Source organism: Guillardia theta, assembly GCF_000315625.1.
Source record: "Guillardia theta CCMP2712 unplaced genomic scaffold GUITHscaffold_181, whole genome shotgun sequence".
NCBI lineage: Eukaryota > Cryptophyceae > Pyrenomonadales > Geminigeraceae > Guillardia > Guillardia theta.
Genome location: NW_005434495.1, coordinates 17058 through 32615, shown reverse-complemented (window position 1 = coordinate 32615; position 15558 = coordinate 17058). Strand labels below are relative to the sequence as shown.

Here is a 15558-nt window from a genome sequence, read left to right as displayed (position 1 = left end):
GCGCGTCCCCGCAGTCAATGGCCCCGCGACCTCAACACGCGACCGCGCTGCTCTCCGTCCACCTGCTCTCATGCGCATGAATCACAAGCTAGTGAGGACGAAGGGGGTTACCTGGAACGCACTTCTGCTCCTCTTGTTGGCTGTGTTGTGTTTATTTGAGTCTGAGTCGTTGTCTGTGTTGTGCATCCCAGCATGCTCCGCTCCGTGCTCGGCATCAGACTTGTCTCCTGACAAGGAGCCAACAGGCACTCCCAAGAGTGCGGCCTTGCGAGCAAGAGCTTCTTCAAGCTTCCTCTCCGCAACTTGCGCCTCAGCCAGAGCTGTCTCGAGCTAGCAAGCAGGTCAGAGCAAGCAGGACAGCCATTGAACTATCACCATCTCCTCAGCTATTCTCTTTCTCTCTAAAGCCGCTGCCGTCCTCTCCTTCGCTTGCCGCTCAGCTTCTTCCGCGGCCTTGACCATCTAGCAAGCAGGCAAGTGAGACCCCTGTGACAAGAACGTCTCTGCCATCACTTCTTCAGAGTTGGATCCTCCGTCCGGAGTTGAGATCGGAACGACTCTGCCATTTGGCGACATCATCAGGTTGGAGTGCTGGAGGAGTCCGCCGGCCAGCTGGGAAGATGTCTGCGGGTTGTTCATGAGGCCCGTCCCAACAGCGAAGGCCTGTTCAAGTCCGTGAGCTGCCACCCACAGGAGACAAGACATCAAGACATCTTACCTGGAGGTACGAGAATGGGGCGTTCACGTTTCCCACGTTGAACTGGCTGAAAGAGACTCCTTTGCCGACGTCTCCTTCCACCTCAGGACGCTTGTAAGGGATCGGTTTACTGTCATCGGGCAGTTAGTCATCACCATCAAGCTTCCACACGTCTCAGCAGACCTGCCTAGACCAATCTTATCCAACATTTCGACGTTCGGAGGCTTCGGACAAGTCCTCCTGTTGTGCCCCGTCTCTCCACAGAGGCTACATGATCGCATCGAGTCTCCCTGGTCACATCATCATCAGTGACCACATGGCAAACGCGCTCGAAGAACTGACATCATGCGCGCACATGCCGGCGAGAGCATGCTGTTGGTTGCCCTCAGACGAGGCCCCGTCTAAAGTCTTCTCTTCGGCAAGGAAGCTTGTGGCCGTATCTGCAGGAGCGGAGGGAAGATGATCGTGAGAGAGGTCGTGCGATGCGACTGCTTCCATTTCTTTTCTTTGGGATTCACAAGTTCACGACGACTGGCTGCCGTTGCTCATAAAAAGCCCTGAATCTGAGGCACCATGGAAAAGTCAGTGCCACGTTCAATCGGCCTAACTCCACCTTATGATGAGAAAAGAACAAGATAGTACAATAATTCAAAAGAACAAGAACAGACGTGAATGAAAGCCAAACTCCAGTTGTCTTCGGAGACTCCCTTGTGATTCGTCCTTTCCGTTCAGCATTTCCTACCCGAAGTAACCCCTCTTCCTCATTCCCCTTATTCACTGCCGTTACTATGTTTCTCTGTCCACTTTCCCTCTTCTATCCATTTCTCTCACTCACTCTCCCTCCTCCTCTCCTTTCCTCTCTGTGTATCTCCTCCCTCTGCTCTATGGATCTGCCACCATTTCCAGCCTCGTACCCACCCCCGTACTTCAATCGCAATCACTACCCCCCATGTTCGAAATGATACAAATCAACTCTTCACTAGTACAAATCGCTGATATTGGGTGGGTGGACAAAGTACCCCAACCCTACTTAAAGGTGGCGACCGTTTCATATTTGAATCAGACATAACTGTCGAGGCGTTCGAACCCACTTATCACTTGACAGTATTTAACTCACAAGGCCCCGGGCCGGGGCCCGTCACAGTGCGCCCGGCCCGGGGCCGCTCGCCGTCCGAGTCGGTGGCAGTCACTGTGAACTTCGGAATGTCAAGCCTTTGACGGGCGGCGACTTGATCTCAGCCTACTTGCCTCTGTACTACGGTAGGTGACTTTACCTCTGGTACGATGATCCTTCTCCTGTTGCACACTTGCTGACCGACCCCTGTAGCCGCTGAGAAGCCCCTGAGCCCAACCCCATGGATGCACAGCAGAGCCGCGCGAGCTCTTGGAATGAGAACGAACCGTTCGTTAAACAACCAATGACTACTGCATCAGAAGAAGCTTGTGGCAGTGTGGACGATGCGGAGTCAGAGGATGAGATCTCTGGTTTGACTGAGAGCATACTAGTCTTTGACTCACCTGCAGCCTCCTTCGAGCAGCAGCGATCGCATCGAGTAGTTTCTGCTGGGAGTGAGTCGGAGGCTTCAGAGCAGGGCGTGGAGGAGTCAGAGTCCAGCAGCATGTCGGGTTCTTGGCCCTGCCTGTGGACGCCGTTTGACGCGAAAGATCGCAACTGGCTCAAGTGGTACGAGCAGTGTGAGCTGAACGTGGATAAGGTGTAGGATGCAAGAAACCTTTGATACGCTTGGTGAAGCGCAAAACAGATTACGTGATGGGAAATGAAGTTTTGCGCGGGGATTTGGAAGAGGAGGAGGGTAATAGGACATCTCATTGAATATCTTACATTTCTGCGTCGCTGGGCTGAGCATCGGACGAGTCGGCAGCCTTCGCGCCGCCAGACAGGCCAGCAGCGAACGTCTTCTGCATGGACGAGATGAGCATGTTTGCTGCTGCCATGATGTTGTCAGTATGACAAGACGAGATGGAAGTCTTGGAGCTGTGGTGGACAGAAACTTCTGTCTGTATCATGTCGGCGCTCCTCACAGAAATCTCATACGACAAGTTGTGCTGATGGGGAGGCAAGGCCGAGCTTGCGTTCAGAAAGGCTTGCTCTTGCCACCTGCAGTGAATTTCTTCAGTACCTCCACGGCTGCTACTGTGAAACAAACCCGAAGCTGACATCATCTGGAATATCGGACTGCGATATGATCTTAGTATACGATAAAACTTGAAACATGTGTGCGGTTCCAACAAACCTCATCATCATCGTCGTCGTCGTCGTCATGTTTCACCAGCCTCTTCGGCTTCGTGGGGTCTGGCGGAGCATAGCCGGCGGTCTGGCTGGGCTCTGAAAGGCTCTGCGACCATGCCGTCAGGATAGAGAGGCGGACAGTCAGACACTGAAGCTTCACCTCGGAGCTTCTGTTCGATTCTTGCTTCATCCCCTTCTCCACCACCATCGTCTGCCCCTCCACCTCCTCCTTGTGCTCGCTGCAGATCGAGGGCCTCCTGCATCGGCCGTGAGGTCATACGAGCCCCGAGCCCTGTCCTCACGTCTTGTTCGCCCTGGTGTAGATCGGGTGACGGCGGCAACCCTTGAACTCACAACGAAAGTGCTTCACGTCCACATGCACCCCCTTGTGACATGCTGACAGTCAGCGAGAGCTTCTGCCGTCAGCTCCTCCACCTCTTTCCGATGGGCCCTGCACCATCGCGGTATTCTCTCGGTGGGATCCCCGAAGACTGGAAACTTGGAGCAAGTCCCGTCGTCTCCTTCGCACGTTCTGAGGATGAAGACGTCAGGTCAACGCGAGGGCCAGGAGCAGAGTCGCAGCACCTGTGGACAAGGTCCTTCTCCTCCGGCAGTCTGTGCAAGGAGCAATGCTGTCGATTCGGAGCACCTTGCACGATCTGTTGACCAGCAGCATGAGACCTCATCGCTTCCCCCTCGGTCATCGGCCTCACTGTCCCAAAACAAGCTCGGTTCCTGCAGCCAGGCTGGGTGCAGAAATGTCGTTGATGCGAGACCGACACGTGTTTCTGCGCCGTGAGTGAGGCGAGAAGAGAGATGAGGAGACGATCGTTCACAGGGTCCTTGTGGAGGCGGCAGAACATCGGCCTGCCCTGCGGAGCAATTGAGACGAGGAACGATGAAGGAGCAAAGGGAGAAGGAGGAGAGGGAGGAGGAGAGGGAGAAGGGAGGGTGGAGTGAAGAAGTAGGAGTTGGAGAAGGCGGTGGTTGTGGTGAATGAGGAGGAGGGAGAGGAGGGAGGGAGAGGAGAAATACGTCTGGGACACCGAAGGAAGCAAGGGTACTACATCCTTCGCTATGCTGACATTGAGAGTGTGCGAAATCCACGTCACTCTGTGGAGAGCCGGCACGGAAGGTCAGTCAGGCTAGTGGAGAACGGAAAGAAGGAAATGGAGACGCTCGTTCCCACCTCGTAGGCATGAAAACTACACCTCCACACCCTTTTCCTGCCCTTTTCCTTGGATGCCCAGTTTCCATATCGACTGCCATGCTAATTGCATCAAGAATATTGCAGAAACGTGCGGTGCTGACCTGCAAGACTCGCATTTCTTGCTCAACAGCACACAAGTTGAATTGGTGAGGTTCTTGCAGCTATGAGGTTGCTCAGACAAACTTTCAAGGTTCAAGGGCCAAGACAAAGACCTTCTGCACAAGAAGTATCTCCACAGCCTATCTTCCACTGCTGCTCCCCTGACAACATTTTTCACCTCCCCACGTCTCCATCCCGTTTCCACCGCACCAGCATATGCTCCTGTCAAGGCAAACAATGCAGCTTCCGTGCGTCCTGTTCAGCGGCGGGTACGACTTGAGATTCAACGTGAGATCAAGAGCTTCTTGCACGGGGCTCATGAAATTTTTCTGCGAGTCATTGACCATCCTCTCAGGAAGCAGTTTGACGTTGATAGGCGTCGTCGACTTCCGAACAGCCGGGTAGTTCGACATCAGTTGAAACTCAGGCTTGAAAGCAGCTCTCCGCAATCTCCTCCTCCTGATTTTCGGATGTGCTTCTGCTTGGTTGAAAAGGTCGAACGCTGGATAACCTTGCTGCTCAGATTTCCTTTGAGACCGTAAGGACGAGGGAAACAGTCAAGGTCAAAACCTCTTCTTGGCTAGATTGTCGTGGTGGAGACAGCTGTGCTCAGAGCAGAACATTCTCTTCCTGCCAACAAACCGTTGACCTCAGCATGTTTCCTCCCCCTCGTCCTCCTCCTCCTCCCAACCAGCCTGTATCCGACCCGCCGAAGACTGCATTCTTAGAACAGCCTGAGGAGTACCTGGGCGGAGGTAACGACAAGGGGAGGGAAGAGGATGGTGAGACTCACTGGCACTTGGGGTTGATCAGATCTATGTCCTCCCGATGCCGATGCAGGGAGCAGTGAACGGCAGCCCCTCCCACGGGACCGAAGACAGGTCGCCTGCACAGGAGTTGGGGAAGCAAGATGGCAGTAGTGAAAGAACCGTCCGCAGTCAGAGCAGCTTCTTAGCCTCTTGGAAGGTGCCGCCCCCTGCCATGAACATGAGGAGAGGTAGAGCAGGCAGGCAACGCACCAGACCAAGAACCGGGTCGTTCATATGGGCAGGGGGCAACAAGAGAACAGTTGTCATGGCCAGTAGCAAAGTATGTCGACCGCTCGCTCCCCTCAAGGCATCTTGCATCGGAGCTGAGTGTTGAGCACAGTAGCACTCAACATGCGCGTCCTGGGCTTCTTGCCTTCAATGTTCTCATGGGGAACCGCCCGAAACTCGCGCGAAGGGGGCGAAGATGGGGACAAGGGAAGGAGAAGAGGAAGAGGGATGAGGAACTAGCTGGGGAGACATGGAGGAGGCAGGAGGGGCGGGGGAGGGAGCAGGAAAGGAAGCAGGAGGGGCAGGAAAGGACTCAAGTCCAATAAAATTCCTTTGGAATTTTTCAGTCATCGGCGGCAATGAACATGAACATGAACATGAAGATAACGATGCCGGGGGTGATCGGGGCGGCAGCGTCAAGAATGGCGAGGAGGGTCGACGGGCTGTTCTCGTATGAGAGAGACAGCAGAGCGATCAAAGGTCATTCTCCTCCTCCTCCTCCTCCTCCTCCTCCTCCTCCTTCCGCTGCTGTCTTCCTCCTGCCCACCTTTCTGCGGCCCTCGCTCGCTCGATCCCTCCCTCCTTCCCTCTCTCCCTCTTCCTCGCTAACTCACCGCAGGCGAGCTTCCCTCTGCCTCTCGCCTCAAGGTCAAGGTGGTCTCAGCACACCAGCGAGTGGACATGCAGGGGAAGCCGTTGGTGGTGTTCATAGTCATGTGCAGGTTCGACGAGACAGAGTGGAACGTGGAGAAGCGATTCAGCCAATTCTTCACACTCGATCAAGAGCTGTCGCGCCTGCTAGGCTGGGACCTCTCCCACTTCCTCCCCGAGCTCCCGAGGAGAAGCTTGTTCATCGTTCATAACCCCGAGCACATAGAGCAGAGGAGAATGCAGCTCGACAAGTACATGAACGGTCTTGCTCGACTCGCTGCCAACGGCTCATCGGCCTTTGGGGGAGCCAAGGAGGAGGATCTGGCTGCTGGGATGCATGTGCTGCACAGCCTGTACAAGTTCGTGGACTTTGTGAATCATGTCATTCCAGGCGAGGATTCCTATCTCCTACTTCCAGATGTTTGATTTGAATGTCTAATCTCGATGTCTGTTCTTTATGTTTGATCTCGATGTCCGATGTCGATGTTTGATTTCTTCTCATCTCCGACCTCTTCTCATGGTACAGCAGGGATGGGGGATAGAGCTTTGGACGAGGAGGAGGACGAGAACGTGGCGTCAGAATCGACAGGTAAGCTCGACTCACGGCATTCGCCATGCATCAACTTGTTTCCTGCAGGCCCGACGCAGAGCCCTGAGCTGGCGCTGGCGCTGGCGCAGGTGAAGCGAGTGAAGGAGAAGCTAGCAGACGCGAGGATCAGAGGAGAGTCAGACAAGAAGCTCAAACATGATCTAGGGCTTCAGGTTCATGTTGTCTGCTGTTGTTTCCCCTTGCTCAGCTCGTCAGCAGCTGGTGCGGCTGTCGGAGCAGGTGCAGGAGCACCAGGATCAAGCAAGCGAGCTAGCGGTCGAGATTCAGAATCGCATGAAGGTGGTTGCGAGAATGAAAACGATCTGAGGAGGGAATGACGTCATTGCAGATCCGATGCGAGACAAATGAATGGATGGAGACGAAGAGAATGAAAGACGAACTGAACTCATACAGGGATCAGCGCATCTCAAGAATCGCCCGGCAGTGAGACTTGTTCTCTGCTCTGCAAGTCTGTAAAGTGGCGATGGCTCAGGACCCCATTTGCCAGCAGCCCTCTCAGGATAGGCCCCTGGAGAGTTGACCCTGGACGCTATGAGGACTTTAAGAACCTTAAGGTCGATACTCTGACGTACCTTTTTGAAGGGACAGAATTCAATCGACTTCACCACCACTATCCACCGCCATCACCATCACCGCAACCACCACCACCCCACGTCCACAACAACTACAACAACAACTACAACTACTACTACTACTACTACTACTACTACTACCTCATGCTCCTCCTCCTCATCACCATCATCATCATCATCATCATCATCATCATTATCCTCGATCTTTGACTTCGTGTTGTTGAACATTCATCCTCAGGTAGTGGAGCAGATCAACAAGGCAGCGAGCGAGAGCCTCTCAAGGTGTTCAGAGAACGAGGTCTCCTGCGAGGAGTTCTCCAGCTCCACCCCAGCTCTGCTCCTCCGCGAGAATGCGGACCTCACCTGGCTGCTCTGCTCAGCCATCGAGAGGAGGGCGAAGCTCGACAAGCAGCTGGAGGATGCTCACGTGAGCGGGAGGAGTGGAGGCCTTGATGACGTCATCCGCCCCTTCGTCGGGTCAGAGGCCAGCACGCGAGGATGGATGGAGTTTTCTCCTCGGCATGGCAGCAGGGAGAGCTCCCCCTCCTCTTCCGCTGCCGCCACCAAGAGTCCTCTCCTCCTCGAGCCCAAGAGGCTCTTCAACTCGGGAGCTCCCAGCAACTCCGGCGGGCAAGACGAGGGCGGCAAGAGAGAACGAGACTGGACGCTGCGAGGCATCAAGGGAAGCATCATGAACAGGTTGGCCAGGTTGGAGTCTCCTCAGCCCCCCCCCTCCTCCTCCTCTTCCTCTCCGATCAACAGCAAGCGTGTTGAGTTGGAGGCGGTGGACCTGGGGGCGGTGGTGAGCAGCCTGTCGCGGTTCATGGAGGAGGGGACCTACCTCCTCGTCTCTCAACTCGAAGACGTTCGACAGGCGAGGAAGGAGGTCGAGAGCGAGTCTGCCGGGCTGCAGGAAGAGTGCGAGAGGTGAGTCCCTGCTGATGCTCCTGCTGGGGGTGACAAGACTGAGACAGGATGGAGAGGGAGCTTGCTCGCTTGCAGAGCGAAAGGGACGACGCAGTCGCTCGAGCTGCAGCCGATGCCAAGATCAAGCTGGAGCTGGCAGAGCAGGAGAGGAAGAAGCAGTTGAGAAAGGACGTGGGGGCAATGCCCTAGCAAGGCGGATAGCGAGGGGAGACAAGATGTAATGTAGGACGAGGAGGGCGGAGCAACGAAGACACTTATTCTTTAAATGAAAAGACGAAGAGATCAGCTGTACAAGGAAGCGAGAAGAAGGGAAGACTATTTGACACGAATCAACAGAAATAATTGGAGAATAGGAACAGGAGGAGACGAGAGAAAGATAGTTGCGCAGTGGTTCGCAACCGGAAGATACATCATTCACACAAGTATGGTTGGAGAAGCAAGACAAAAGACGGGCATGAGACAAGTATCTGACAGCTCAATCAGCCGCCAGGTGCTCCATCACTTCATCCTTGACGGAGGAGGAAGGCTGGGACTGGGACAGTCTGCCAGCAGCCACCCACTCCTTCCTCTTGCAAGTCTTTGACAGAGGGTGCGTGTCTGTCTGTATCGCGTAACTCTGCCCTCCCCTCTTCGCTCCTGGCAGATGCCCCTGCTGTCACGTCAGGAAACCTTTCCTCTGTCTCCTCTTCCTCTCCTCCTCTCTGGCCCGGTCCTCTTCAACTCCCTCCCGGATCCCCAGCACCCCAGCCACACCCCAGTCCTTGCCTCCTCCCGACTCTTCCCTCGCCCCCTCTCTTGTCTCCTCTCTTTCCCTTCTCCCATCCTCACCACATAAACTCTGCAGGTGACGTCCTCGTCCTCCTGCCCGCAGCCCCTCCTGTCCCAGATCAGGTAGCTGCCGAACCATCTGTGCATCCTCCCTAGCAGAGCCTCGTCCTCCCGCAACCCTGATCCCGTGAGCAGCTTCCGCTACTCAGCGAGGAGATACGTGAGAGGGGGAAGGAGAGAGGAGGAGATCTCACCTGCGCCTGACCGAACCTGTCCTCGATGAAGTCTCCCTTCCTCAACAGCAGCTGGTGCACGTTCTCCCTACCGATCGCTTCCCGCAGCTCCAACGGGAGGTTTGTATAGGGCGCGAAGATCTCCAGGTATCGTCCCACGTGAGCGATGTGATTGGAGTCATACCAGAAGGCAAGAGGCATCAGCTCCATCGCTTCCTCTCCCTCGACCCTGACGCGATTCTCCTCCTTCACCAGGCCCCCTAGCCCGTATCGGCATGACAGGGTCCTTGGGTGCGAACAGTTCATGACGCTGGGGAATCCAGCGTATCTGATCCAGCTGACAGATCTCATCGTGCTCAACACTTGGGGGAGACGATCGAAAGACGCAACAAACGATCGGTCATGCTGAACTATCAGCGCAAACTCAGTGGAGCAATGCTGCAATCCACGTTATACCCTTCCCTCCCCGTCACTGCCATCGCTCTACCTCCAGCCCATAGCGCACCGCCATGGCAAACCCAAAGTGCTCGGGGCAGCGGAGGAGGGAGAATCTCGAATCAAGAGAGTATCTATTTGCAAGGTTTTGATAATACAGCTGCGGATGAGTTCAGCTCTTCACCGCACAAGTTACAACATTCACCTCATAGGATTCTGCCATCTCCTTCGTGACCCTTCCTCTCTTCGTCTGCGCTGTCTTGTGTATCTTGTAGCCATCTAGAACGATCTTGATGCCTCCTATACAGGATTCCACCCCTTCTACCAGCGCCAAACTCGCTATGACTGGCTCGATCAGACCGAGAGACGGATCGGTCCAGGAGGGAGAAGTCACAATAACAACGGTCAAGTCCATAAGTCCTTCTCACAATCACATACTTTTGACCTGCGATCCGATATGTCAAGGTCCATTTTTCCTCCCCTCCTGGCCTCAAGTCCATTCCTATCGCCCCTGCTTCAATTTTTCGATCGCTCCGACTGCTTGAGCCATTCAAGTAGTCTTGGCGTATTCGCACATCAAAGCATTCCTTCTACCCTTCTTCTTGCTCCTCTACTCTCCCAGTCTCTCTCCTCTCTTCCTCTTCCTCTTCCTCCTCCTCCTGATTTGCTGCCCTTCCCCTCCCTCTCGCATCGCTCGACATTTCTCCTGCTTTCTGTTCGTCCTGGGGCAAACTCGGATACTGACCACAATACCCCTACCCCAATGTTTCAGGGAAATTAAGGGGTACTTATTTCCTCTTGAGACTCCACCCCCACCCGTCAAATACGATGAGATCATTTCGACACCCCTTGTCAAGTACCCTCACCCTTCTTTTTCCTCAGTTTTCAAGTCATTCACCCTGGTACTTTCCCATTTAACGACCTGTCTATCGGACCCCTACCCATCAAGATTCGATGACCCCGATGCCCTTCCTGATCTCCTCATCCCCTCAGGGGGTCAGGCACGAGGACCCCCACACCCCACCCCACTTTCAAGGCCTACCCTTGACGATCACCCTATGTACTTTATCACTACCCCCTTCAAGCAATCAAAGTACCCCTCCATTCATCTGACCTGTCGCGCAAAAAAGAGCAAGGACCGGTACTTTCCAGTCCATGCCACCGAAGTATGGGGTCGGAGAAGATTCCGTCCCCTTGCATGCAGACCCTTCCTTGTAGTTATTAACCCCCGCGCACAATGGCTCCTCCGCCTCCTGCTCTCCTTCCTTGCGCTCCCTCTCCTTGTATTCGTCTTACATCGCTCCCTTGACTGCGTGTTTCCTTCCCCCCAACATGGTCTCCCTGCTCATCCCTCATCTCCACTTTTCCTCTTTCCTTGCATGTTATGACGTCCTGGGTTTCTGTTTGTTCCAGCTCTACTCATGTGACATGCTAACGTGTTCGCCGTCTGTTCCTCTCTCTCTCTGCTCACGTCTATTGAGAAGTTGTGTTCAGCGCTCTCTTCTTGTCCCTCCCTCCCTTCGTATTGGTGCTTTGCGTGAGCATTTACGTTTGCGTACCCGTAGCCACATTCAAATAAGTTCGAATTTCTCGCTCCTAATGCTAGTCACGTATGCATGGGATGTTGGAGAACTGAGACCAAGGCGCAGGTTCTCCTCCCTGTAATCAAGAGATGGAAGCCTACAAGCCATGGGCAGACGCTGTTGGCCGCCAACTGCTTAACTTTGCAGCCAACACAGAGTTGTTCGATGACAGCGGAAAGGCGATCAAGCCCTTGCCCACGCAGGTGCGTTGAACCTCCTCGAGCCTCTTGATCTCACTAGCTGGAAGGGTTGGTTCCTCACCGACTTTGCCTCGGCCTTCGCCATCTCAGCCATCTACTTCGCATTGGTCATTGTTGGAAGAGTGAGACACGTCGAGCGGCTGTAGAACACTCCTGACGTTGGTGCAGATCGTGATGATCCCATTCCGATCCCTGGACAAGCTGACGTACCCCATCCGCTTCGTCTACAACATCCTGCAAGTGATGCTCTGCTCTTACATGACACTCGAGGCTGGCATCCTCGCTTACAGGCACAACTACAATCTCGTTCCGTGCAACCCCTTCAAGACTGAGAACCCTCCCATCGCCCCTGTGCTCTGGTTGTTCTACATCTCCAAGGTCCTGGACTTCATGGACACTTTCTTCATCGTGCTGGGCAAGAAGTGGGAGCAGCTTTCCTTCCTGCACGTGTACCATCACCTTACGATCTTCATGATCTACTGGATGAACGTCAACGTGGGGTATGACGGAGACATCTACCTGACCATCGTCCTCAATGGGTTCATCCACACTGTTATGTACACCTACTACTTCGTCTCCATGCACACCAAGGACATCTGGTGGAAGAAGTACCTCACGATGATGCAGATGATTCAGTTCATCACCATGAACGGGCAGGCAATCTGGCTCCTCCAGTCCAACTGCCAGACCTTCCCCAGGAAGGTGACGCAGTTGTACCTCGTCTACATTATGTCTCTCTTTGCTCTCTTCCTCAACTTCTTCATCAGAAGCTACGTCTCCCCCAAGTCAAAGAAGGCCAAGAAACATTAGGCTATGAAAATCTCTCTTTTTGTCGAAATGAATTTTTTCTTGTTGTTTTCTTCTGTGTTTCAAACTCACACCACACCGGCAACGTGCTACCTGTCTCAGCCCTGCCCTCCCCTTTCCTGTTCTTTCACTTCCTCATCGCCCAGTCCGCCATGGCACACGCTCCGTTACTAGTATCTCTGCGCTAACGAAGGTACTTACTCGTGCTTTTCGGTTTTTCGCGCTGAAATCTCTCGCCCCTCGCATGCTCGCTCGCTACATACAGAGCTTTCTCGTGCGCAGTCTTGGGAATCCTCAGCTCCCCGTCGAGGTACAGTTTCCTGCCCGGCAACGGAGGGATGTTCGAAGGCGTCAGGCCGATTACACTATGAGGACGAGGAGGCATGGTAGAGGCAGTAGAGGCAGTAGAACGTCTTGAGTACGTCGAGATCAGCAACTGAAAAGATGTCAACGATGTATATGAGGTGGAAGAAGACCAGGAGGAGGAGGAGGAGGAGGAGGAGGGGGAAGGGGGGGAGGAAAAGGATAAACAGCAGCAGCAATTTGAGAAAGAGAAGCAGCAGCGAAAGCTGAAAATAGTGAACCTTATTTTTTGAGATGAAATCCTTGGATTGCCTTGAATCAGTGAGAGGTTTTTTCTTTGACCCCTGAAATATCCATCTCCCTTTGATCGTGCTCTCTATGATAGGAATTCCGGTCTCGTCCAACGATTGGAATACTTTAGGGGCATTTCTTGTACCGAATCTTGCGTTGATTTCTGAGACAAATCTGTTCTGGATCAAAGATTCGATCATCGTCGTCTTTCCTTCGAACAGCTGTTGGCCATTTCTGACCGTCTTGAGGACTTTGGTGTGGGGCTGATAGTTGTCATCAAGACGGTCCCCTGTCAGAAACCTATGGCTCATGATGTTTGTCATGGCAGGCATTCCAGTTTCACTGTAGATAGAGTTAGCATCTTCGTGATATGCGACAACTGTCAACATCACTCTGTGGATTGCCGAAAACTACTTTCCCATATGTTTGTTGGCATGGGTGCTGATCTGCTCTGAGCTGACTCCATCATGCCAAATTAACAACCTTCCAAAGACTGTAAAGAGTCGACGTAAGACGAAATTCAAAGGACTTTCCTTCCCTCCCCTCCTCCAATACAACCCAATCGCCTTCTAAGCCCGCCCCTCTTCCACTCTCTGTTCTGCTCCCTTCCTCATTGCTTTATCCTCGTCTCTCCCCATCTTCCTCCTCTTCGCCTTCCTACCTCTCCGCCTCACTTGTTCTCCTTCCTTCTCTCCTTCTCCTTCTCTCTGATAGATCCCACTCTCTCCTCTCATTCCCGTCATCCTTCCTCGCATCTACTCCCCCAAAAACTCCACCATTTCCTCTATCACCCTTTCGTTCTCTCATCCTCCCCTCGCTCTTGTTCTCCTCTTCTCTCCTCGGCTCACTTCTCCATTGCATTGTCCCTCCCTCCTTCTCCTCCATTTTTCTCCCTGAGTGAACATTTCCCCTCCTCTACTTCACTCTCTCCTTTCGCTTTTTCAATTCTCACTTGACGTTCGCCTCCTCTCAGCTTTGTATGCTTCTCCCTAATCTTTTCTTCCTCCTCTCCTCTCTTCTCCTCTCCCCTCCCCTCCTCCTCTCTTCTCCCATGGGTCCTCCTCCAAAATCCAACAGCAATTTGACTTGGCGGTCACCGTCCGTTGATGAGGATGAGGGTGATGATGGGTACGAGGGCGATGAGGCTCCAAGTTGAGAGTCACGTCGGAGTCACGTTGACTAGATGGGCGAAGCATGAGGGAGGGGACGGGTGGGCGCAGGGAGGAGGAGGAGGAGGAGGAGGAGGAGGAGAGGGGAAGAATGAAGGATAGATCAGAGATGATTGATGAGGGGGGTGAGAGTGACAGAGAGTGAAGTGGGAGACAGAGCAGGAGTGGAGGGAAGGGAGGCCGGGCGAGTCACCATAGCCATCGGGCCTGAGAGGGGGAGGGAGGGATAGAGAAGAGGGGGGCTGGAGAGGAAAGGAGTCACCGAATTTGATCCATCAGGAGAGGCACTTGACAAGTCTTGCGGTGGCCGGAGGATCTTCAAGATGCAGCGCTGACGTCATCGCAACGATCAAGCCGCGAGGAGGATCCGTGGTGCCCCCACGGGCCGAAGTCGCGAGGATGAAAGACTTTCCCGCCTCTCCTCACCCACTAGGCACTGTCACATTCGTCTCGCGGAAAATGCGGGGATTCTACAAGGTGACGAGCAGGAGGAGGAGGGTCGAGACTCTCCTGTTGGCCCTTTGACACTGCTGCAGGTAGGATACATCATGCAGAATGGGGTCGGGATCTTTGACATGAAGGACGGGAGGTGAAGGAGGAGGACGGATGTATGCCATGGCGTGACCCTCTCCAGATGCTACAAAGGAATATTTGACTGGCTTGCAAACGCACCCTTGCAGAGTTACAGTGGCGAGTCAAAGAAGCGTGCTGTCCCAGCAGGGTCCTTTCGCAATGGTGTTGAGGTTGTTGAGAAGGAGCAGCAGCGGGAGCGGTTGATGAAGAAGATCATGGAGAAGAAGGAGGAGATGAGGGAGGATGCGAATCAGAGGTATGCTTGCTGTTTGTTCCTCAACAACTATGACTACCTGCTCCCTCTCAAGTCTGCAGCTATCCACCAGCTCCGTCACAGCCTTCGGCTATACCGTTCCTCAGCTCTTGAAGTTCCTGGTGTGCTGCTCTAACTTGATCAAACAATCCTCTAATCCCTGCTCGAAAGCTGACGGTGGAGAAAGAAATGATGATCCTTGACCTGCTCGAAGGGTGGAACGAAGAGACGAGCATGAGGTGGAGGACCAAATGCTTTCGCATCATGATGAACAGGTATGAAGGACTCGGTCAGAGAGATGTGAATGACATGGCGGTAGGGCAACCGAGCTGCAATTCGAGGAAGAGGAGAAGGAAGATGAAGGTCAACAGGGAAGCTGGAGCGACGATGAGTTTGTGAGCTATGATTGGGTTTGAAGCATCATGGGTGATGAATGGCTGGCAGTTTGGAGATTCTGCCAACAACACGGAGAAGAACACGATCGACCAAGAGGAGCTGCTCTTCATGGTAGCTCCAACATGGTTCGATGGTCCCATCGCAAGACGTTGACAGAGTTGTTTCTCAGCTCCTACAAGACCTCTTTGAGTCCATCTCAACCAGCAAGATTTCAGCAGCCTATTCACATTTTCCTCGCTCGAAGATTCTCAGGATTTACGTGCAAGACATGCAGGAGGTGAGATCCTGCTCTTGTCCTCCAGCAGCTCGTGAGAATCGGGGGCCAGGATGCCGTCGGAGAAGACCTGCTCCTCCTCACCAACAAGTGGTTGAGGTGAGATGCAACTTTGCGCCATCGCCCCTCTGACATGTTGTGGTGGAAACTCTTGATGGAATTCTGCGAGCAGCAAGGTGAGCAATGATCCCTCCTGTACATTTCCTGTTGGCTGACAAG

The 15558-nt window shown here is 53.7% G+C and overlaps 8 protein-coding genes across 8 annotated transcripts; 5 read left to right on the top strand and 3 right to left on the bottom strand.

Annotated features, from left to right (window-relative positions):
• Positions 1 to 14: 14 nt before the first annotated feature.
• On the bottom strand, positions 15 to 1206 carry GUITHDRAFT_166474 (hypothetical protein; the record flags this gene model as incomplete). Its single annotated transcript, XM_005820325.1, has 7 exons — positions 1040 to 1206; positions 881 to 987; positions 719 to 827; positions 514 to 663; positions 376 to 462; positions 112 to 330; positions 15 to 62 (listed from the first exon to the last, which is right to left on the bottom strand). The coding sequence occupies exons 1-7, from the start codon at positions 1193 to 1195 to the stop codon at positions 15 to 17; spliced, it is 876 nt and encodes a 291-aa protein (XP_005820382.1). The 5' UTR covers positions 1196 to 1206.
• Positions 1207 to 2052: 846 nt separating this feature from the next.
• On the top strand, positions 2053 to 2418 carry GUITHDRAFT_147941 (hypothetical protein; the record flags this gene model as incomplete). The annotated part of the gene is made up of 1 exon (XM_005820324.1): positions 2053 to 2418. The coding sequence occupies one exon, from the start codon at positions 2053 to 2055 to the stop codon at positions 2416 to 2418; it is 366 nt and encodes a 121-aa protein (XP_005820381.1).
• Positions 2419 to 2536: 118 nt separating this feature from the next.
• Positions 2537 to 5333, bottom strand: GUITHDRAFT_120404 (hypothetical protein; the record flags this gene model as incomplete). Its single annotated transcript, XM_005820323.1, has 18 exons — positions 2537 to 2816; positions 2866 to 2894; positions 2953 to 3054; positions 3109 to 3205; positions 3251 to 3333; positions 3384 to 3480; positions 3534 to 3607; positions 3662 to 3736; positions 3785 to 3820; positions 4168 to 4210; positions 4260 to 4319; positions 4371 to 4418; positions 4468 to 4785; positions 4828 to 4887; positions 4949 to 5002; positions 5051 to 5143; positions 5187 to 5233; positions 5277 to 5333. 18 exons carry the CDS (start codon positions 5331 to 5333, stop codon positions 2537 to 2539), a joined length of 1653 nt encoding a protein of 550 aa, XP_005820380.1.
• Positions 5334 to 5683: 350 nt separating this feature from the next.
• Positions 5684 to 6371, top strand: GUITHDRAFT_120403 (hypothetical protein; the record flags this gene model as incomplete). Its single annotated transcript, XM_005820322.1, has 2 exons — positions 5684 to 5774; positions 5914 to 6371. The coding sequence occupies 2 exons, from the start codon at positions 5684 to 5686 to the stop codon at positions 6369 to 6371; spliced, it is 549 nt and encodes a 182-aa protein (XP_005820379.1).
• Positions 6372 to 6476: 105 nt separating this feature from the next.
• On the top strand, positions 6477 to 8243 carry GUITHDRAFT_120402 (hypothetical protein; the record flags this gene model as incomplete). The annotated part of the gene is made up of 7 exons (XM_005820321.1): positions 6477 to 6534; positions 6583 to 6707; positions 6754 to 6834; positions 6884 to 6978; positions 7028 to 7109; positions 7366 to 8054; positions 8102 to 8243. The coding sequence occupies 7 exons, from the start codon at positions 6477 to 6479 to the stop codon at positions 8241 to 8243; spliced, it is 1272 nt and encodes a 423-aa protein (XP_005820378.1).
• A 286-nt stretch (positions 8244 to 8529) lies between these two features.
• On the bottom strand, positions 8530 to 9905 carry GUITHDRAFT_120401 (hypothetical protein; the record flags this gene model as incomplete). The annotated part of the gene is made up of 5 exons (XM_005820320.1): positions 8530 to 8703; positions 8883 to 9023; positions 9077 to 9493; positions 9543 to 9650; positions 9696 to 9905. The coding sequence occupies 5 exons, from the start codon at positions 9903 to 9905 to the stop codon at positions 8530 to 8532; spliced, it is 1050 nt and encodes a 349-aa protein (XP_005820377.1).
• A 1232-nt stretch (positions 9906 to 11137) lies between these two features.
• Positions 11138 to 12132, top strand: GUITHDRAFT_98336 (hypothetical protein). Its single transcript, XM_005820319.1, has 3 exons — positions 11138 to 11276; positions 11321 to 11395; positions 11442 to 12132. Exons 1-3 carry the CDS (start codon positions 11163 to 11165, stop codon positions 12081 to 12083), a joined length of 831 nt encoding a protein of 276 aa, XP_005820376.1. The 5' UTR covers positions 11138 to 11162; the 3' UTR covers positions 12084 to 12132.
• Positions 12133 to 14302: 2170 nt separating this feature from the next.
• GUITHDRAFT_120399 (hypothetical protein) lies at positions 14303 to 15442 on the top strand (the record flags this gene model as incomplete). Its single annotated transcript, XM_005820318.1, has 8 exons — positions 14303 to 14320; positions 14380 to 14432; positions 14478 to 14791; positions 14884 to 14944; positions 14989 to 15064; positions 15114 to 15176; positions 15235 to 15342; positions 15392 to 15442. 8 exons carry the CDS (start codon positions 14303 to 14305, stop codon positions 15440 to 15442), a joined length of 744 nt encoding a protein of 247 aa, XP_005820375.1.
• Between the last annotated feature and the right edge of the window lie 116 nt (positions 15443 to 15558).

Bases quoted from the DNA above. Each gene is read 5' to 3' on its own strand.
- GUITHDRAFT_98336 (XM_005820319.1), top strand. From the start codon at position 11,163: ATGGAAGCCTACAAGCCATGGGCAGACGCTGTTGGCCGCCAACTGCTT. The intron at 11,277-11,320 runs GTGCGTTGAACC...ACTAGCTGGAAG, and splicing joins TCAAGCCCTTGCCCACGCAG to GGTTGGTTCCTCACCGACTT. The intron at 11,396-11,441 runs GTGAGACACGTC...ACGTTGGTGCAG, and splicing joins CATTGGTCATTGTTGGAAGA to ATCGTGATGATCCCATTCCG.